The following is a 23,444-nucleotide window of genomic DNA, read 5'->3' as shown; positions in this document are numbered from 1 at the left end:
TGTCAGGCCCACATCATGAATTTTGAATGCAACATCCATATAAAAGTCCACACAGAATTTTAATTTTTAATCATTAATTTGCATGATTATAAGGTAAAAAAGGGTCTTTGCAAAAATTTGTGTAGTAAAATTAAGTAATTACTTTTTGCAGAAAGTTTGCTTTAATAACAATGTATGATGATCATTGGCTGTCAAGGTCAGTTGCAATTTTGGTTGGTGTATTAAAATTATAATAAGAAACAGAATTATTATATGTTAAATCAGGATTTAATCCCGGTAACCTTGCATACCAAATGAAAAGTCTAGAATCAATAATTATTATTATTTTTTATTAATGTATTATCTTTGATGGGGCACCAACTGAGTCAGGACTATCACTTGTGGGAATTCAAATAGTCTATTTGGTGCTACCCCTGGGTGTACCCTGTTTGGATTATTTATAAGAACTCTTTTTGTCTAAAAATACTCATTGAAATAGTGGTCTCCTATCAGTCTGTAGGTCCATTAGGAAAAATATAGTGTAATTCTTGAATGCAGTAATTCCCCAGTAGAGTTAACAGCAGCACCTTTGTTCATTTGTTGCTAAGGAAGCATTGCCTGTTGTGCAGGAAAGAGGGATAGCAGTTTCCTGTTATGAAAAGAGGGTTTTTAAAGAGCTGCTTTCCTCCAATCAGGCAACAGATGAGCAAAAAGGAGTAAACTGTTTTAGAACCTGTTTTTAGGAACATTTGTTTGCCCAACCTAGGCTACCAACAAAATTACTGGATTTTTATGTTTTTACTTAGTATTTTTATAAAGCAGGGCACAGTTAACGTAATGTTAAATATTCTGATATAGCTAAAGATTCAAGCCACATTTATAGGCTGTAAATCTAAATCAGATGACAATGTGGTGATCCGACCCACCTTGATTAGAAATTTCGAGTAATTTTTTATTATACTGTATTGTATTTTTTTCTGTGAGAGCAAGACATTGTGTAAAATAGCCTATCCTCTATTAGGGACACTGAAACATACCGTCTCGTGACAGCAAAAGAGCAGCTGTTTGTGAAAGTGCTGTACGCCACTGATGGTTATTGGCTTTAGATGTTTTTCTCTGAGGTTTCGGTCATCGATCCTTGTATTCCCGTGAGGGAGACTCGCTGTACCTCCTCAGGAAGCGCGCGGAAAACACACAGTCTCCACGCTCAGACCGGAGCGCGAGCGCATCTCTCTCATTCCTTCAGGCGGGAAGCGCGCGGTCCAGAAGAGACCTGCTGCAACAGTCGCTAATAAAATTAATATTTTTTGGAAGCACTCCGTCGAATAAGTGATGAAGTGTTCACTGTTTACCTCTCATGCTTTATGACAAATGCCATTGGAGTAAGTTCACCTCTGGATATTACTGGTCATACTGTTGCTTTGGCGGAATATCAAGGAATAATGTGGAAATATTTCAGATGCCATGGTGGATGACATCCGACAATGAACGCCGGTATGAAAAAAAATTAGTCCTGTGTAAACTTTTCAGTAAAGTTAAATTATGTGACTTTTTAGATTGTGAAACTTAAGGATAATAGTCAACAGCCAGATCTGGCCACAGTTTTGCGGGGTATTTTATGAATGCATACATTATACGTTACTGTAAAAAAGTATATGGTATTAAGAAGTAACATATATATATATATATATATATATATATATATATATATATATATATATGTAATATATATGTGTGTGTATATACATATTTACAGCCTATGTCTGAGATCATGTACTGATGGCTTTGCACAGGGAAGTTTGTTTCTGCCTTTATTCCTCCCATTGTGTTTAGCCACTTGTTTTAAGTGAATTCTTGTTGCATAATTCATATCCTGTTATTTTGCCAAGGGGACCTTAGTTGGGATGTTGATGTTTCTCTTTTTATTGTTCTTTAAACGCACTGAAACAACCTTTTCAGCAAAAAAAGTTGTGTCTGGGTGGGATTTATCACTGGAGAGTGAATCATAGGAAGTCTGACGAGAAGGAAGTGTATTTGTGTTGTGCAAAACTGTGCTCTTGTAGAAAAAATGGGGATGGGGTTCATGGAGAAGACATGGTGCACTGTTAATATCCTTCCCCTTTGCAATTCCTGTCCGCAGTCCTTCCAGGAGAGTCTGCTGGAATAGTTAATTAGTCTTGTCAGCAAACATCTTAGCAGGGTGAGCACCAAGTGCATGGTGAGTTTAATAGGACATGCGTCAAGGCAGGTAGCAAATAACAGGAAAAGACAAGGGGTAAATGAGTTTTGTTAAGAAAAAGGGTGTGTTTCAGCAAATATGACCTTCAGGTTAACCCAGTTTGAGAAGATGCACTTGGAAATCAATGGATGGGATCTAATTAGTTGTTATTATTTCTTTTTCATTATTTATATACGTATACATATATATACATGTGGAAATCTGTTTGGTGTGAATGGAGTGGGCATATAATCACTTAATTATGTTATAAGTTCAGAGGTTGCAGTTCATCAGTCAAATGATCAATGTAGATCAATCAGTATGCTACTTTAAAGGAGCAGCTGATTTCATAATCATACTGTCAGTCAGTTATTTCACGTATTTCTATTGCAAGGTCAAGGATATCCAGTTCAATAACTGTAATTTGTGTCTCTCTTTCTGTTTGCAGATTTTTAGAAGCAATTCCAAACTTATCAATCAAAGACAAAGCCATTTGACTATAACTGTGTGTTCCACCCTGATGTCAAAGCCTTGTCCCTCCACCCGAGGTCCTAAACCTCCTGTGGCACCCAAACCAAGGCAAGCCTCTGAGGTGAGCCAGAGCATTGTGGGCAATGGGTACTTGACATCCTCTGATAGACTGGAGCTGAACCAGGATAATGAATCAGAAGTCATACAGGATGAAACAGATGCATCCAGAGAAAACTGTACGGATGATGACGTGGACTTATCTGACAAAGAGTTTACTGTAAATTATGAGAGTAACCGTGACACAAGTTGTTATAAGGAAATAGAGGAAGAATTACAAATGGCAGAGGATAAAACAGTGGGAGAGGATGACGGTAAAGTTCATCAAGCCACTGAAATAATGCATTCAGCCTCTTCAGATCTATTGGAAGTGGTTGATGAAAGTCTTGATTCAGCAGATGAGGACCACAGCAAAAACATTCATGATACCAAACCAGCTGAGAATGGAGAAGAAGCTTATAATGTACTTGAAGACACCTGTGCATTTTCTGAGCATGAGACACTCATTAAAGATCAGCCTGCAGTTGAATCTCAAAGTCTGTATGAGGAGATTGATGGCCCATCATCAGACGGTTTTTATTGTGCCAATGATCAATATGAAGAGGACAATAGAACAGGTGCAAAATGTGTTCATGAGGCACAAGAAGATGAGACTGTTGATCTTAATTCAAAATCTACAAACTGCAGTCAACCCTCACTATGTGAGGAATACCCTTATGATGTCATTGGAACACTGGATGACAACAGTACTTGGCAGGCTGAACGTGCTACCAAAGACCCATCTGGACGTTTCAGGTTTGCAGAGACAGAGGATGCATTTGAGCCCTACTCTGTCATAGAGGTTGTGCCAAGTGATTTGACGTGTACCTCTGATCCAGAAGCAAGATGCACTGATGATGAGTCCAGCAATGAGAAACCAATAGACTCTGAGATTGCAACAGAGGGAACGTCAAACCAAGAGCCTTACTATGTATCATCGGACGATGTAGAACAGGAGAAATTAGCAAACTGTGATTCCCAACCTGCTTCTGAGGGTCAAGAGATGGAAAAAAATGAAGAAGTGGATGACTATGCTGACATCAAAGACAATGATGGTGACGATCAGCAGGTGGAGTGTGTGTCGTCTGAAGATTACGTCGAGATAGGAGATGAAGATGAGCCAGTAAACATGGAGAGGAAAACCAAGTGCAAAAGTATAAGAGAACGATCGGCTAGAAGGGGACAAGCTGATTTGAGTCAGAGGAACAGCTGCCAGCCACGTCTCAGACTTTGCAACATTACTGTTCCTGCTGACTTGGATGTCGGCAGAACTCCAGAACTTACAAACCGTGTGGTTTTTGCCCACACCACAGAAGCATTTGAAGAGGACATCGAAGAACTGGACTGCCATATTGTGCCTTTCTTTGAGAACTCAGACACAGAAAGTGATGAACACATTTACGAGGAGGCTGGCTTCGACTCGGAGGGCGAGAATTTTATCGCACTGGACAGGAAGTGCGTTGTGACAAGATCTCGCTCGCTCTCTGGGAAAGTACCTGGATATGTTCCTGAGACTGTACCAGAGGAGACGGGCACTGAGTACCAGTCTCACGACTACTACACTGTGGCCTTGGACCAGAATGGAGTTCCACATCCCAAGCTTTCAGATGAAACAGAGGCAAACTGTGTAATTCCCTCATTGAAGCCAAGGCGCTTTCTTCTTTCTCCTCGTTCGCTTTCTGTTGAGGGCAGAAATTTGCCATTTTCAGGGCACTTTGAGGGTGAGAAATCTCCAAGAGAGGAATGCAGATTGCAAAAAAAAGATGACACACTTTCTTTGCCCTGTGTGATTACTTCCTCTGGAAGCTTTTCTCAAAGAAGTCACCAGTCCTCCAGTGGTGTGTCAACACCTACATCTCTAGTTGATATCCCACCACCCTTTGAGTTAGCTTACATAACTAAGAGGCCTGTAACCAAAAGCTCTCCATCACTTCTAATCCAACACGAATCTCCTGACAACCCCCAAAAGAAGAAGTCTTCATTTAAACGTTTCTTGGCTTTAAAATTTAAGAAAAAATCAGAAAGCAAAGCATGTGGAGATGGCAGTGTCCGCTCCTCCAGGTCATCATCTGAATCTAGCCACCATGGGCCGATTCGAGTGCTGGAGCTTGATCGAAGGAGTACAAGTGGCTCCCCGCAGCTTCAGTCTCATGTGGGAAAGCCACAACGTAATTCAGAAATACCTACCACTTTTCTGCTTTACAAAGAGAGGCAAAGAAGGCAAGGTGCACCCAAGAGTTATAGCAACAGGGGTATAGCCAGAGTGGAGTCTTTTGAGGACCGCTTTCGGCCCCCCTTCATGCCCCTACCCCTCACTAAACCACGCTCCATCTCCTTCCCAAGTGCAGATACTTCTGATTATGAAAATATTCCTGCAATAAACTCAGACTATGAGAATATACAGATTCCACATGGACGACCCACTCGGGCAGTCACTATTACAGAGTTTTTCGATGACCACAATCGGACATCAGCACCTGCCAATGAGAACGATGGCTATGTGGACATGAATAGCTTTGCAGGAATAGAAAACAAGCCCACCACTCAAGAGCCAGACCCTGAAAGGTATAGTCAGGTTTTTATACAACTATGTACTTAAAATGAACTTTTTCCACATTGGTATTTGTAAAAAGGATAAAAAGGGATCTGAAACAAACTTTATTAGGAAGACGTATTTCTGTGTAAATCGTCAAACTCTAGCATAAGATTGTCTAGAGAGTTATATTTTGAATGCTGAAAATCCTTCCTCTCAACACAATGGCAATACCATCACACAAGTCTGGAGGAAGTGCTGGCCAAAACAATGTTAACAGGAAATTAGGCAAGTGTTTGGTCACTCTGATAGCTCAGCTTGTGACTCTCTCTATCTCAGAATACTTTCTGTAATCTTCCTGGCTGAGTAAACAAGAATTAAATTATTATAGATATTCTAGAATATATCATGAAATATTGGAGAGCTATAGATACAGTATACAGGTTACAACAAGATTTTGTCCAACATGATTGTGAAAGTGATGTTGCTTAATAATAATAATAATAATAATAATAATAATAATAATAATAATAAACAACTTAACAATTTAGACACATTATGGCCCAGTTGTTTTTCCAATCAGAAATTTTTGCAAACAAAGCTAATGCAAGATCAACATGGCTGGAAAGCTACTAGCTGTTGTCTGAAGTAGTGTATAATTATGCAAGCTGACTAAACACTTCGGTGCCTTGTTGCACATGTAGTAGTGGAGCAGCCTGTGGCGTCGAGATTTATGGGTTGGAAAGATGGACTATGCTTGCAGGGTAGCTTATCTGATATTCTCATTTGCAGGATTTGATGGTACATTTGTTGGAGTACCCTATCTGTGTGAGAAAGGATACGATGCAATTGTTCAATGATACAAATAGTATGGTAAGAAAGTGGATTAAATGTTAGGGCTATTTTTCACCTTTATTGCAATGCTCTCACAGCCTGATGCAGCTGAGTGGAGGGGAATAGATGAGAAAACCAGGGAAAGATTTCTGTCCTCTGGGTGAGCATTTTGGTAGCATGTAGTGTTATTAAACCAAATTCCCCATGTGTGTTTCTTTTATTGGGCTTTTGGGAGATTTACAGAGGTTTAAAGACAGATGACTTTCTGACCTTCTTCTGACTGTATGACCCTCTCTTCTCTCAATTTGCCACCCCATAGTAACCATTAGAATGCTCTGCTCGATTACCTCCAGTAGTCAAAGACCCTTACTTTTTCAAGTGGCCTCTGGGTAGCTTTTAATCCGATTTTCAGATAAACACAAGGGAAATTTCCATTGTTTATTGCTCATTCTGCATAAAAAGCTATTTTTCTAAATTTTGTTCTGAATGGGAAAAAAAACTATTTTTTATTGACTCTGTAAAAAACAAAAATCCAAATACATGTCACTTGACATTATATATTCACTTTCTTTAGATTTAAATTGTATAGATTATGCACACATTAAGAATTATAAATTTAAATTCGTAAAGCTCATCTGATAGTGTAGATATCATGCTTTAATGCTACGTTAATGTTTAGTTTAATGTTAAGTTAAATAAAGTAATAGCTTGATATAGGCTCATGTGATTTTTCCCCATGGAAACATTTGGAAGTTACCCTGGGCCATAGTCTTTATGTGCCACACTTTTAAGCATCCTCCATTATTCAGAAGATGATACTGGAGCCAGAGACCTTTTTCTGGTGACATTATTGACTCATTGTGTTTCTGTGCAATCTAACAGCATTGCATGTTTGCAAATGGGTCTATGTGTTTGCATCATTAGCCACTCTGTGTCCCAAGAGAATCCTCCATCACTGCTTGATGTTCTGTCTGTTTTTGTCATATTTTGAATGCTTGCAGAAAAAATTGACATTGCCTCTTTGGTGGATGGAGACACAATGACAGTAACTCTTGGTGATTGATTGCAGATGCATAAAAAATAATATTTTTTCATGCCTAAGCCAATCAGAAGAATGTTTTGTACTCATTGCTGATCCTAAAGGACATTGGGTAGTGTGAGAGAATGATTGAGGAAAGATGTAAAAGTCCTTCAGCACAATAGTGTTGTAGTTATAAATATAACTAGTGTGTTTAATATTGACTATAAAACCCCCTTTATTATGAAATATTTGTCTATTCAGATTTGGAATAATCATTATTTTGAAAAGCATTTATGGGTCAAAGATACAAGTACAATAAACAAGTGTAATGAAGCTTTTTTATATTATATTATTTTATATTATTACTTTGGCTCTTAATTTTCATGGCGCTTATAATATTAATATTATGCAATAGTTATAGAAAAGGAAAATTACATCAAACATACAACAAAAATAACAGCAGACATAACTGAATTGTTGTTGTTGTTTTTTCAATACATTAAAAGGTGTCCTGTTTAAGTAAATAGTTTTTCTGCACAAAAAAAATAATATCATATGTTTTTACAACGATTTACAGTGTAAATGTAATTAAGTGTAACAGTCTTATCAGGCAAATGTTCCACAACAATCAGTTTATATTATATTAAAAAACGAATTAATTTTACCCAAATACTACTAACTACTTAACTTATTACTTAAACTTTGCTACTATACCATTTTGGCCATTTGGCAGCAAGATTAAAAATTTAGTATGGTCAATTATTTTTATATATATTTCAATATTCACAGGTCCAAATATATATGTTGTTTACATTTTTACATAAATGACAGTGGAACATTATTTCACAGTTTTAAATTTTATTCTATTTTTATTCTAAATTATTTTTATTTATTTGAAACTTGCATTTAATGTTCTTTCTATGTATGTAAAATCACTTTTGTAAAATTTCTGTACATGCGGATTAAAATGTCTTTGACCCTCATATAGAATTTAATAATCAGAATTTTCTATTATTATATCATATCATATCATATCATATCATATCATATCATATCATATTATATTCTATATTACTTTGGCTCTTCATTTTCATGGCACTTATAATATTATTATTATGCAATATTTATAGAATAGGAAAATTACAGCAAACATAGCATCAAACATAAAAAAGAGGAAAAGAGTTTGAGATACTTAGAAACATATTTTGAAATATACTTCCAGATAACTGTGAAAATAAGAATATATTTTCATATACATTCATAGTGCCTTCTGCATTTTGATGCTCACAAAGCTAGGTGTGGATCTGGCCTGGTCTGGTCCAGTCCCAATTGGGCCTGGTGCCCAGGGCTTTCAGGTCATTGCCAGGTTATCCCAAGAGGGGACGCACCCAGCCAATGAGCCTCCATGCCGCTGTTTACAGGAAATGCAGGACAAGGGCGAGGGGACAGGGTCAGTGGGATGGGGTGGAGACAGGCAATACCGATCTCCCAGACTCCCCTGCGACCCAAACAACAAGGCGAGGTGTGGCAGTCAGGAAAGCAAGGCTACCACAAAGATGTTGTTGTCATCGTTCCCAGCTTTCTCCATCTCTTTTCTAATATTACAGTAAAAGCAGGGGCCAGTGTTTGACTAAAATAATATTTACAATGTAATTTATGATGTAAATATGTACACATTTGTCAGAAGGCTGATCGTCTGAGCTAAATGTAACCATTTTTAAAGCAATATCTAGCATTAAAGCTAACTTAAATGATTCTGAAATAATAACTAGATAAACAAAAAACCCATTTAGAAATGAAATTAGACCCTTTTTGATCTGTTCGGAATCTTAGCCCCAGCAAACTAAAACCAAATAAGAATATGCATCTCTCGGTTCACACATGCTCCTCTTCACTCTCTCCTCATCTGCATTCAAATACGTTTTGTTAAATGAAGTCTGGTAATGAAGTCATCTCAGCGATGCTTATCTTCTATAATAGCACTATTACACAGATTCAGACAGAGAAAGACTGGGGTTTCTAATGTATATTTTATTATCAAGAGTTTAAATCAATTGAATTACATATAACAAGCCTCAGGGAAGCTTCAGGCAGTAGGACATATAGGTCTGTTATAGGAAATCATTGCACTCTCTCAGTAATTTTCTGTAGTAAATTTAGCTCATGGGTACCTTAATGCAAACAGCTTAGAGAAGTACTTTGCTCCATAATTGCTTCTCATAAATGGTAATGTTGAAGTGTCAGGAGCATTGTGTAAATTGTCACTTTTGGCAGATGGAGAGATTATGTACAGTAGGATTGATTTTCTGAATTTTCCAATGTCTTTTTTGTTTGTTAAATTAGTATTTTATTACATACTTATAATCATTCACTCATATAAATAGCTCAGCTTTGTTTGATCCTGGGGAGTTACAAATGGGTAGTTTGAATTTATTTGAAAGTTGTTTCAGATGAAAGAAGAAGCTTGTTTCGGCTTATGCTAACCATCATTCCAATTTCACTGAAAATGGAGTCCTCAGCTGGTGAAATCGCTGAAGATTGTAGTGACGTCCTGCCAGAAGGCTCCTACTGTATATGCTTCATCTGGGGCCTCTAAACGAACTGTCACCTTTGCTCGCCCAGTTCAGCTGGCTATGAGCAATGGTGAGCAATTTCCACTTCCAGCTGCAGACATTGTGTATGTGCAGTGTACATTGTCCTTGAGTAGTATGACACCCAGCTGGGCACCTCTAAACCTTTTGTACATTGACAATATGCACACACACTAACTTTAATCGTTTTGAAATTTGATTCTGTTTAACAATTTTTTGACACCACTAATGCAAGAAGAGTTGCTTGCTAATGCCTGTAGATAAGTGTAAGCACAAATACACTCAAGGCTTCCCTTAAATGTGCAGTTGAATGTACCCTCCACAGTATATAAGCAGCTTCATGTGCACATTTGCATATCCTCAGGGCTATCTTTTTTTTTTTTTTAAGTGCTCACCGCAGGATAACCAAGCCAGCCCTTCATGCCCAACCGTAAATGTCCTCGCAATCTGGCCCCAGCCATCCGTGTTACTACTGTAAGGAGGAGCAGGAGAAAAAAAAAATGAATTGTTCTCACCAGGTCTTGTTTAAATGAAGAGGGGGAATTTGTTTCTCCTTGGCAAAGGGTAATTTCTGCTCGGCTAGACACCAAAGTGCCCTCTAATATAAAACATTGTGCTTTGAGAGGGTTTGTTCCGTTGATTTGGATATGGAGAGTCTGGCTGATTTGTGATGTTTGCCACAAGCAGTGTTCTGATAACTGTTTAGTTTCTCTTCTGGGGTCTGTTAGTCACAGCTATGGTGGTGGACTTTGTATCAGTAGAGATTACAAATAAATCTACACATTATATTTAGGATTTTTAGCCCAGGATAAAGGCTGAAAACTAAACATAGCTCATCAAAGTTTCTGTGAATGAATGATGTGCATGATCTATAAAGAAGAGACTTATTAACCAACATATAAAATTGGTCCAAACATGGTCCCTTTCAAATTAAAAGTGTAAAATTTCCATAATGCAGGGATCAAAATCCAAGGTTAAGTGTTGTGTGAAAGCCTACAGTAACTTACCCATAGTGATCATAGTACATTTAACTCTCTTTCATGTTTCATCTATTCACAGTGCCTACACTGAGCCATTCCCTGTTTGTTCTGTGTCTGCCACTGTGTCCAATGAAGAAGACCATGGACACACATCTGAGGAAGAGGACGGTTCTGGAGACCACTGTCATGACCAACAGGTCAGCTCTTGCAAATATCTATTGCAAATATTCTGATGTCAGAGCTTGCTAGTCTATAGTGTTACATACACAAAAATCAAGGTTCAAAGGTTTGGGGTCAATAAAATATTTATTGAAAAAAATTAAGCATTGCATTAATAATGTTATAAAATATTTTATTTTAAATAAATGCTGTTCTTTTAAAATTTCTATTATTCAAAGAATCGTGAAAAAAGATTAAGCAGATTAACATTTTTGAGAATAAAATCAGCATATTACAATGATTCCTGAATGATTATGTGACGACTAGAGCCATGGCTGCTGAAAATTCAGCTTTGCATCACAGGAATAAATTATATTTTAAAATATATTAAAATAGAATTATTTGTTTGACTGTTATTGAGTCGCTTACTATACAGTAGTTACAGTGCAGAAGTTTTAAAACCCAATACAATGTACATACTATACACTATAATATAAATATACAAAATATCACGGTATAAATGGGTCTTTAACATATTTAGCTGATTTTATATTGTAAGAAGGCTTAAACTCATTATTTTTGTGGGTCCCTGATATCAAAAACTTTTATAAACCACTCTGTTATAACACAGTAATACTGTCTTTATAATCTTACAATTTATGACTATGTATACACTTTTACTGTAATACCTTTTCTAACCTTTACCTCTACTGTTACCCAAGTAATCACAGCTTTGCATGCTAAAGTAGATAAAAACAAGGACCCTCCCTGTTAAACTGAAATTCCCTGTGTGTGCAATTTTTGTGAGATTCAGGTTCATACGTCTCCCGGCAATCAGTTTAGCGCTGTCGTGAGAGGCAGACCCCACCCCTTCCCTCTGACACTGTAATATCAGCCGGGGCCCCGGCCTTGTGACGCCTACTTCCTTGTTTTCTTCGTCTTTAAAAAGAAAAGAATATCTGGGAGTAACCTATCCCAGCCTGATTTCAGCATAACAACAAGCTGGAAACAAGCCAGCTTTATTATGGATTTTTATATGTGCATAAAAGTGACCCTAGCACAGATATGAAAGACTTTATTAAAATCTAAACATGTAATACCACAGTACTAGCAGTGAAGTCCCAGTCATGCAGTCATGTTCTCCTAAATATGTCCATTCAGTAGTGTTCAGACAGCTGTGATTAGCTTGCAAATCAATGGTGGATTTGTGCTTGCCATGAACACAGCGTCTCATCCATAATGCATATGTGCTTAAAGCGGCACATCCAGGAAAGCTTTCTCATTTATGTTGTGCTTTAATGAAATAATCAGTCTTCTTTTGACAGGATTGTATGAGAAATTAGATCAGAACATCAATTCCTCACTCACTCGGTCTCCATATGTGTCTAGCAATATATATATATATATATTTCTCTTTACCATGCTCTGTGACTGAACTGTGTATACTTGAACTCTTTAAACACTAGGTTTCTTCATTTATCTCTCATGGTTTATTTTCTGTCACATTCAGATTGATGGCCGATCCAGAGCTTACTATGTTGCCAAAGACCTGGTGGACTCAGAAAGAGAGTGAGTGTTTGTCTCTGTCTGGATTTAAGCACATTCCAAATACAGTCCAGTTGTTTTTCATGTGATGTCCTTCAGGGATCTTTTTTATCCACACCCTGTCCACATCTTTATCACTGTCTAGTCTTATTCAATCGACAGCTCCTCTGATATTCAAACTGACAGCCTATTACAGTCTGCCTAAAGATACCGCATTTCAGCAGCGGCTCAATGAGTTATTAAGTGTGAAGATTTATTAAATGTGATCCACTATCCAATCAAGCCTGCTTTTTCCCCATAAGCCCTTTAAATGTATTTGTTATGTATCAACTGGCTTCATTAATCAACTGTCTATATGTTGGCATCACTTAGATGATCAGGAATATATCTGCTTGACAGAACTGAACAGCTGTTTTTGTTCTAAGTCTATTTGTTTTTATTTTTCTACTAACAGTAATGTCATCTCTTTTTAATAATCCACAGACACGTGAAGGCTTTGAGGATTCTTCAGGAGGTATGAAAATCTGTTTTGCTTTATAAATAATATTTGTAGGTGACATTTTTGCACATATTATAATTTAAGATTTTTCTTATTAAAATTGATTGATAGTAATATTTTAATTTAGCAAGGATGCATTAAATTGATCAAAAGTGGCTCTTAGAGAATGGAGTAAAGAAAAATATTAAAGGTGGGGTAAGTGATTTCTGGTAGCCAATGTTGATATTTCAAATCTCCAAAACATACATGCCCCTACCTCAAAAGGGTCTCACCCCCTATTTTGATAGCTATGCCCCACACATGCATACGCAACGATTATGTCGGAATCTGGTGTGCCAGCCGGCCGAGGGTATGATGTCATCACTAGTTAAAAGCAATGTGTGTTACTATGGTAATACAGGTAGATAGTTATGTGAAACAAAGCAAACCCAATGTTACTCACCTATCAACTCAAGAAGAATTAAAGCAACCTCGGTGTCCAATCGCAGGCCTCCCCGCTACTTGAGTTCTCTCCAGTATTTGAAAGCTTATCGTAAGCCTTTTTTTGTTCCACTGACATTTTCCTCTTTTGTATTTTTATCCGCCATATCTTTCTGCCATCTTTTGGCTCGGCTAATGTCCGTCTTAAGCACTGAGCACTCTCTCATCCACATCATGAGTAGACACACCCCTTACTGACGATTGGCTACAAGTTTGTTTTCTAAAGTGTTTTTGAAATAATACATACCCCACCTTTAAGTAAGACAACCATTTTAATCATTGATAATATTAAGAAATGTTTATTGAGCACCAAATCAGCATATTTGAATGATTTCTTATGAATCATGTGGCACAGAAGACTGAAGTAAATTATGATAATATTTCACAATATTACACTTTTAGTTTTTTTGTGATCAAATAATTGCAGCCTCTGTGAGAAAACATTTAAACATCTTACCGACTCCAAACAGTAGTATAAATTAAGCATTTTTGTGGGTTTGCACAAATCTGTGCAAACCTACAATATGATGGCTAGTCAATTTTCCCACACTGACAATCACTCTGGCTTTATTACAGAAGTTTATGTTTAGCAATGTGTAGACGTGCTTGTATTGTATTGGTATCCAAGATCTCTGTGGCTTAATGCTTCTGTGAGGTAGTTACTAGCAGATTAAAGCCACTGAATCCATAAGATCATCTCACTCAATTCTACCAATGTATACATCTCAGACAGGCATTAAAACAGTCCTCAGCCAATCAGTATGTGGCTCATCTGTTTTGCTCTTGATTATACTGACTTACACTGCGACCAGTGAAATTATGTTTAATAGTTTTAGTTTTGATTGTTAAGACAAGCTCCATTATTACCATTGCTCAAACTTGGAGTGCTACAGACATGAATGGTACCTCAAGTCATGCATGTTGTTAAGAAGAGGTATGCTATTACTTATTTAAGCAAGCGGACAAAAACACTTTAGCGACAAAGCAATACTCTAGCAACCACCTAAAATACATAAACAACCAGATAGCAACACAATGAAAACCACCCTAGCCCTACCCTATCAGAATTTCAGTGAATTTTGCATGGGTAACACTCATGAATGAATGAATGCATTTTAAATGACATAACTTCTGTAAAACAGCTAGATTTGATTTCATGAGAAATGCAAAGGTCCCGTAAAAAGGCTCCTAAATTAGTCTTTTATTGCTGCTGTCACTACCTGTGTCTTGTGTCTTGGCAGCCAATTGCAAATGTACAAATATTCACTGCACCTTTATACACGTAATTTTACACATACCTTGAGACACACACACTTGGGTGGGGATTTACAAACCTTTATCAGTGTTGTTTCAGTAACTGAGACTTCCTGGCCTTGACAACCTTGTCTTGAAAAAGTCTGCCTGTGAGTGACGCAATACCTACGCACCAGGGGCCTCATGTACAAAGACTTGCGTTGAATTCATACTAAAACATTGCGTACGGACGAAGCTGTAAATGTGCGTACACACAAAAAAAAACAGATGTATGAATCTCTGCGTACGAAGAATTCCACGCATATTCTCTTTGTACATCCCAATTAACGTAAAACAGAGCGCACATGCACGAGCACAACGCCCCACTCAGTCTCCTCCCCTAATTAAATCAATTTAAATATAGTAATGAGTCCACTTTGGCAAACGATAGCAGTAAGAAAATGGCTAAAGCAAGCGGCAAGAAATGAAACTTTACGGAAAGTGAATTGGAAATGCTACTATCGGAGGTAGAGACTAGAAAAAATATTTTATTTGGAACTTTGTCCTCCGGAATTAATTACAAAAGGAAAAAATATGAGTGGGAGAGTTTGGCTGAAGCCGTCAATGCAGTGGGATCTGAAAGTCGCACTGTAAATGACCTTAAAAAGAAATGGTCTGATATAAAGGTGGACGTTAAACGGAGAACTGCTGTGCACCGACAAAGTGTGGGCAGAACAGGCAGTGGTAAAGGGGTCGATGAACTTACACCCTTTGAGCAGAGAGTTGCCTCAATTATGGGTGACACTTTACTCTCTGGAGTAGTATCTGCTGCTGTGGGAGACTCCGATTTACTACAGGACTGCAACGAAGGTAACCAATTTCTCATTTGTTTTTACTTTGGTGTAGCGTACCTATTTCATTGTCAAATGCATGCAGTGTAGCGGACCAAAAGTACACCAGAGATTTTACGGATCCATTTCATTTTTTGCAAATGTGTGTGCCCCTTGGAACAGACTTAAATTACAGTTAACATGTGCCTGTTTATTTACACTCATATGGTGCAACAGCCGAAACATCCACTGCTCAGGAGGGGCACTCGGAGACCAGTTGGCTGGTCAACTGCATCATATGGGAACCTTATATACCTGGTAGACATGCGGATGATCCCGTCCCATACCGCTGGCATTGCCCGGCTCAAAGACGACTGGCTTATTCCTGAGCGGTCTGCCAGTTCCCTTTGGAAAGAACCAGTTGCCAGGAAACCAAGTGTTGTCAGCACCTGCAAGGGAATGGGTATTGCGTGGCTCCTCATTGTCTCTCTCTCTAGATTCGGACCCAACTCAGCACAGAGCTCCAAGAGGATAGCCCTTGGAAATCTGAAACGGCTGATAAGACAGTCATCATCCTGGGCCAGAAAATCATTGTGGTCCCTAAAAACTCGTTCTCATCGGATTCTGCCATTAGCAATGTCCTCTAATAAGGCCAACGCTGCCATTGCCATAGACTAAGGGTTGTATCAATTTGCATACCGTTATGCTTTTATATGTTCTTATTTAATTGCATAATTTATATAATATTAATTATAATTATAATAAGGCTCGTGTGACAATATATGTCAATTATTTTATAAATTGCAAATTAATTGCAATGCTTCCCACAGGTGTTGGTGCGATAGACTTGTAGAACAATTTGTTGTGTAATGTTTGCAACTTCACTTCATTGCCTGTAAGAGTCGCCAACGGACAAAAACAATGAGAAATGAACGTACGCCAGACATGAAATTGGCTTGGAGGAACGCACATCCTTGCGTTAATTTCACTGTTAGTACATCCGACCCTGAGCGTGAAAGCTGGCGTACGCAAAGTTTTTGTGCGTATGAAAGGTTGATACATGAGACCCCTGGCTTTTGTTTGGGAATCGTCTCATGAGTCTCATCACTGGTAGACATAAAAACACGCCTGAACAACTTGTCAAGGTGTGTGAAGTGACTCTAATTCCCTCTGTTTTTGAGAGAAAGTCTATCAGTTTAAGACATATTACAACTTAAGTCTTCAAAGTGGTTTGTGTGAAAGTGTGAAGTGTAAAAGTGACATACAGCCAAAGTATGGTGACCCATACTCATAATTCATGCTCTGCATTTAATCCATTCAAAGTGCACACACACAGCAGGGAACACACACCCAGAGCAGTGGGCAGCCATTTATGCTCCGGTGCCCGGGGAGCGGTAATTATATGACCAGCACCTGTATGTATGTGTGTGTGTGTGTGTGTGTGTATATATATATATATATATATATATATATATATATATATATATATATATATACACAGGTAGGGCTGGGAATCGATTCCGAGGCGTTGGGAATCGAGAGTCGATTCCAAAGGTATATATATATACAGTATATATATATATATATATATATATATATATATATATAATTTTCATTTAGATATTAGTTATTAGCTCTCACTCCTTATATCTCAGTGTAATGAAGACTTCAATGAATGCCTGGTAGAAGGAGAGTTTCACTGTGTGTCTGAGTGCATTGGCTTTTTTTACTGTACTTAATATTGCTTTGTCATGTAGTGTGTCCAGTCGTTATCATTTGTTTTCATTAGCTCTTCTACTCTGACAGCAAAAGTGTCTTCGTACCTGGTTCCCCAGGGCTGCGTGTTTGTGTGTGTGTGTGTTATGTGTATGTGTGTGCATGGCTTGCAGAGTCCATGTGAGTGATGAGATTAGCCAAAAAAAAAACTATAACCTATTGTTTTAAACATTGTCCTCTAGACTGTAATTTCATAACCAAATTTAGCACTTTTGTTTTCATGATTAATACAATATGTATCCCACTTATCAAGTTGAGGCGGGGCTGAAGGAGCAATTTAACACAATCCAGTGGGAACTAAAGTTCTTCATATGGTGCACCTCATGTAAATTACTATACTTCATATTCACCGTTTTAATTGCCTCATTTGAATAAAATAAACCATAGTCAATAGAATCGCTGTCCTATTAACGACTAAAGAATGCTAATCATATACATGCCTGTGTGTCTTGTATGCATATGCTCTCTTGTATTATAGTAGAGCTGTAATTATAGTTCCCCTTATTCATACATAATGCTGTAGATTTGCAATGAGCAGCATAACGGGAGGGGTCATGAATGGAGCCAAATGAATAGGCACATCACAGCGAGTGCTGCAGTAGTATTTCATGAAAAGCTTTCGTTTGAGAAAAGGTTTAGTTTGATATTGATGTGCTATAAATATTTATACTGCATTTAACAATTAGTGGGTATGTGGAAAAGATAAAGATGTCATTAATCACTGTGCTGTGCTGTGCTGTGCTGAATGATAATGAGCTGGAGGATCTGAGTCACCTTGATTTTCTGTCCACTATGACATCATTAAATCAGTGTTCAGCTGCTGTCAACAGTGACTTTAAGGGTGTTTCCTTCCCTACTGTTGCTTGGGGATTTGCAGTTTTTAGGTTTAGCATATGCATTTATTAAAGACACTTGGTACTTGACAGTGTTTGGTCCTATAGATGAAGAGGCTGAAGAACAAAGCAAAATAACGCAAATATCGTCACTGCATTTTGTTTTTGAATAAAAATGTACTCTCAGTGAAATTAAATTCATATCAAATTGAAACTTTTCCTAGAAAGTTATTTGAAATCATTAAGATAAAGTTTAGGAAAAATCAGAATAAAAATATTTTACTGGGTTGCTTGGCTTGACATTCTTTCTCTCCATTTTTTATTTATCTCTTTGTCTCTTTCTTTCTCTTAGTCTCTCTCTCTCTCTGTTTTCTGTGTATTCTGAGAGGAACAGAGTGCTCCATCAGAATGCTACAGGACAGAACCATGTGCCCATTGTTCCATTGTTTGTTATTGAATAACACAAAAATACAAAGAATTTCCAGAACCTGTCCCTAATGTAAGGTTATGCTAGCATTGCTAGGCATGTGATTTTCGGGAATTTGCAGCTTTTTTTTTTTTTTTTTTGAGTTTTGAGCAACAAATGAAAGCATGCAATTGCATAAACTGGTACAAGAATATAAGTATCTCCCACCAGCCGATTCATTCCTGTGTCGTAGTTTATGCAACTTAACTGTAAGAAAGCAATAAAAGTGTAAAGAGACTTAAGAAGTCAAGTGTAAAAAAACATTTGGAAATTTGTCAGGGAGTTTCAGCTATCGAGGTGCTATCAGAGGAAACATGTTTCATATTACCTTGGAGGACTGTATAACAGCTCTGAGTTATTTATGAGAGAATTGACAAATGCTGACACGGCTGTGATCGATACACATTGATTAATGTGTGAAGCTCAGAAAGGAATTCCAGCATACCACCTCCCAGCATGACCGCTTAGAGGTCTATGTGCGCATGTATGTCTGACTTTGTTTTGTCATAACATTTCTTATAGCGGTTACACAATCCCTGACGGCTTTGCCTGTGAAGACATTTCAGAGCAGATTTTATCCCGATTCATAAGGGACATGACGTGTATATATAGTAGGTCAAGTAAATCCTCTCTGGATCTGAGCCATCAGGCTAGTGGTCCCCGAACAGGCCAGCTCATGGCCACTCAGTTTAACTGTCTGTTACAGCCAAAACAAATATATTCAGCAGAAACTAATAACATGTTCCCCTGACAGGTGGTATTGTGGGCTAAGATTGTGTCAAAGCTTGAGGCTCGTGCATAGGCTGCTTTTAGTTCAATCCAGTAGCTTAAGTCTGCATGGAAGCTCATCCAGAGGGATGAATGTGGTCAGAAATTTAATTCACAGGCAGGAGAGGACAAGTACAGATAATCTGATGTATTTGCACAGAAGCTGGTATAGTTATTATTTTTTATTTATTTGGGATGGTTTTTATCAGCTATTTGAACTTTCATTTTGATGGCACCTATTCACTTCAGAGGATCCATTGGTGAGCAAGTGATGTAATGTTAATTTCTTTTCATCTCTTCTGATGAAGAAACAAACCATCTTGAACCATTTTGAGTGGCCTGAGGAAAAGTAAATTGTTAGCAAATTTAAATTTTTGGGTGAACTATTCCTTTAATTCCCCTTCGAATTTTGTTTAGGAATAATTAATTGAATGATTCCTCATGCCGGTTCACTTTCTTACAGGATTTCAGAGCAGCAGTGGAGGCAGCAGGAGATGATGAGGAACCACTGTTAGAAAACGGGAAGCTGGACGAGATCCTGAGCACTCTTCCTCAGGCCTACCACCTGCACAATGAGATCCTCAGTGAGCTGGAGACCCGCATTAAACAGTGGTGAGAACACACATACTGAAGCACATTACATTGATGCACATTAAACTAATGCACATCAATATACAAAATGTACACATGCTTATGCACACATTTAACAGCATGTCATTCCATAAAAAAATCCTTATTTGTGTTATATATAACATGTGCATCCTTTACAAGGTGCTAATGCATGCACTCCACATCTACTGTAATGTATGCATCTCCCCAACTGAGCCACATATTAATATAGACAAGCTGATGTGTCATTGTCCACAATACATTACATTACACACTCTTATCTGTTTCATAGCAGTACATATGATGTTACAGCACAATCCATTATAATGCTAGCATGAGTGTCCTTGGATGCCCTCTGAAAAGTTCTCGTTGTTTCTCATTCATCTTCAGGGAGGACAGTCCAAGTGTGGTTGATGTCATATTAACGCGCCAGGCTGAGTTGTCATCCTTCGCAACCTACATCTCAGAATATGACCGAAGCATGTCACTGTTGGAGGAGAGCTGTAGACAGAGTAAAGCTTTCGAAGATGTGGTGAAACAGTTTGAGGTGAGGTCTGTCACGCAAATGTGTGGTTTGTTTGGGAATTGATCAAAATTTGATGATATGAAAAAAAAAATCTGAATTGATAGATAAAATGTTGCCTTTTTAATTACCTTTTTATTTTTTATTCTGTGCCAGAAACTAAAAGAATAAGAAAGTCAGAATTCAAACTTTTTTTCGACTTTTATGTCTCGAAGTTCTGATTATTTTGCTCAGAATTAAAAATATCTCAATTGTAAAATCTAATTTTGCAATTACCTTTTTTAATTTTTTTAAATATGACATGGGCTAGAAAAATACATAGGCTATAAGGCTCATATATATGAACATTTAATCATTAAAAGGTCACAATCTTGATTTAAACACATGCAAACTTCCTAAACGACAGTGATTCTACTATGTCTATTTAAACTTTGAAAACACATCGGAATATTTAAACCTACTTTTGCGCAGCCACTGATCCAGAGAGAGCAGCGCTCATCATGTAAAACTTTATGTTTGAAACAGCTTCACAAACAGTCTACACAGCAGGCTACATTTCTGTGTTCCAAATATGAAATAATAATGTAAGTATTGGGACAACAGTTTATAGTCCTGATATAGACTCTGATGTTGCGGGAGCCGCGATCAAAATGGCTCTTTGAAAGTAATGAATAAAAAAAATCAGCTTATCCAGAATCATGCAGCTCTATTTTGCACACAAACAGCTCTTAAATAGTCCAGTTTTTATGTAGTTTGTTGAATTTTTGTTCATGGTTTTCAACTGCGACTAAATGGTTTGCAAAAAGAGACACAAGATAGATTTTTGATATAATTTTTTAATCCCACTGGAATCGAAACTGGGAATCAAAAATAATTGGAACCGATGAGCAGATTTGGAATTGGAATCAGAATTGATCAAATTCAAATGATACCCAACCCTTTTCCCTATTCATGTAATTGGAGGATGGTTGGTGGAGACCACACATTTCAGTGGTGATCGGGATCACCAACGACAAGAAGCCTGCTGTTCTCGCTCATTAATATGCATGAGCATCTGTATTCAGAGAAGCCTCGGTGGGTGGTAGACTCAAAATTAGACCCTCAATGTATAGCAGGGAGAGATCAGGAAAGAGCGAAAGAAAGGCTGATTTAGCCAAATGTCCTTTAAATGTGGCATTGTCGTCATCTGCTCAAACTGAAAAGTATAACTGTGGGTAGATTTCCTCATATATGCGTGAATTATGCTTGGTAAAATGTTAAGGACTTAAAAATAAGTTAAGGAATGCTTTATTTATATATTTTTTAGATCAAGGACTGCATCTTTAATAATGTGTGACAGCCTGCCATGGCTTTAATAGCAGAGGCTCAAGATCCAAATAACTCCAGAGTAATGAAACAAGATTAAGATATAATTTCTGCTTATAACAGCACATATTATTCTTCACAAAGCATTTCAACACAATGTAATTCATTTGTGGGTGGGAAATGTGCTCACTCAGTGCTCTCAGTGAGTCCAGGTCAATCGGCTGTAGTAACGCTTATAGGCTTTGACTGGGTGATGTATGTACTGAGCATCACTGGTTGCCTTTGGTCACTCCGCACTAATGAAACCAATAGAGCTGACTCTCAATGGTGTACCACCACGTAAACACACACACAAGTCAACAACGAGGCAGGCTTTTCCTTACATTTCTCTCATCCTGCCAGCTATTTGTCTACCCACCGCTGACTTGTTTTATTCACCCAATCTGTGATGCATCTCTCAGCTCATTAAATGGGAGGAGATGCAGTTGTTTTATTGATCGGGGCCTGAAGGTGGACAAGCCAGGAGTTTAAACACCCTCTTGATTTTATCAGTATATGCCACTATTGTAGCTCTGTAGAAATATTAAATGTCTAAATATTACCTGATCACTTCATCAAGAATATGTCTGGGTCATATTTCACTTCAAACAAATTATGTTTAAAAAAAAATTATGCCTGGTTTAAGGACCAATTTCATATTCTGTAATATAAGATTAATTTTTACATTTTAATTTATTTATGTGTAATGGAAGCAAAAAAAAAGTATGCAGTTTTACAGTAGTCTAATGAGAATCATTGAGAATAAATTGAATTAATAATAAAAAATAAAATAAAATAAAATAAAAAACCCTTATGCATTACAGTAAGAAGAACTTGGGGGAATATGTTTAATTGACAGTAAAGTAATTTGAATTAGAAAAAAACTAATTTGAAAAAAAAAAAGATGCAAAATACCAAGGATAGGAATTTCTAAAAATATTAAATGTATTCAAAATATTTTATTATTATTATTTTAAAACATTTTAACAATGTTGCATTTATTGACATTGATTTTCCCATTTATTAATTACTAGGGCTGGAAAGTGATTACAATTTTGTATCTAATTAACTACATGATGTGGGAATTAATTAATCAAATTACTCCCAAACGATAATGTAAAGTCATTGTTGTGTAAACGTAAAGCATCAAACAGACATTACAAAAAGTAGCTTCAGCAAGATATATTTTGTTCGATAACATTTATTACATATACACTTTTGGGCCATGAGGGTGGGTAAATGATGACAGAAATGTCAGTTTTGGGTAGGTGAAGTATACATATGATAATTTATTTTATTATTATTATTTTTATTACTGTGGAAATATGAAATAATTTCTTCAATCTAAATAATAAACTAAAACTGACAGTAGGTGGTGGTAAATGTCTTTATGATTAAGTGATTGAGTCATTTATTTATTCATTTGATTTGTTTAAATGGCTGATTCATTCAGGAGTGAGGTGAATGGCTCTTTATGAATTGTCCATTGAATCATTAGACTTGTTCTACTTGAGGCGGATTGTAACGATAAAAACCTTCATAATCATCGGGAAGAAGGAGGCGGGAACCGGCGGGCAATCAAATGATATTTTAATGATCAAAATAAACACAAAACAGCGTGTCAGCCCCTCACAGACGACTGACGTACACAAATAA

The 23,444-nt window shown here is 37.3% G+C and overlaps 1 protein-coding gene across 1 annotated transcript in view; it reads left to right on the top strand.

The window, feature by feature from the left end:
- The first annotated feature begins 848 nt into the window (after nt 1–848).
- The window catches only part of LOC132126209 (FYVE, RhoGEF and PH domain-containing protein 5-like), a 34,064-nt gene continuing 11,468 nt past the window's right edge, over nt 849–23,444 (top strand). The window contains exons 1-7 of the mRNA XM_059537341.1: nt 849–1,473; nt 2,646–5,329; nt 10,803–10,920; nt 12,393–12,451; nt 12,911–12,941; nt 19,776–19,924; nt 20,312–20,468. Coding sequence (XP_059393324.1) covers nt 2,718–5,329; nt 10,803–10,920; nt 12,393–12,451; nt 12,911–12,941; nt 19,776–19,924; nt 20,312–20,468 — 3,126 coding nt within the window. The 5' untranslated portion in view covers nt 849–1,473; nt 2,646–2,717. The remainder of the gene's footprint in view (nt 1,474–2,645; nt 5,330–10,802; nt 10,921–12,392; nt 12,452–12,910; nt 12,942–19,775; nt 19,925–20,311; nt 20,469–23,444) is intronic.

The sequence above is a fragment of the Carassius carassius genome, chromosome 44 (assembly GCF_963082965.1).
Source record: "Carassius carassius chromosome 44, fCarCar2.1, whole genome shotgun sequence".
Lineage (NCBI taxonomy): Eukaryota > Metazoa > Chordata > Actinopteri > Cypriniformes > Cyprinidae > Carassius > Carassius carassius.
Note: the sequence above shows the minus strand (reverse complement) of the source record. Positions and strands in the feature narration are given on the sequence as shown.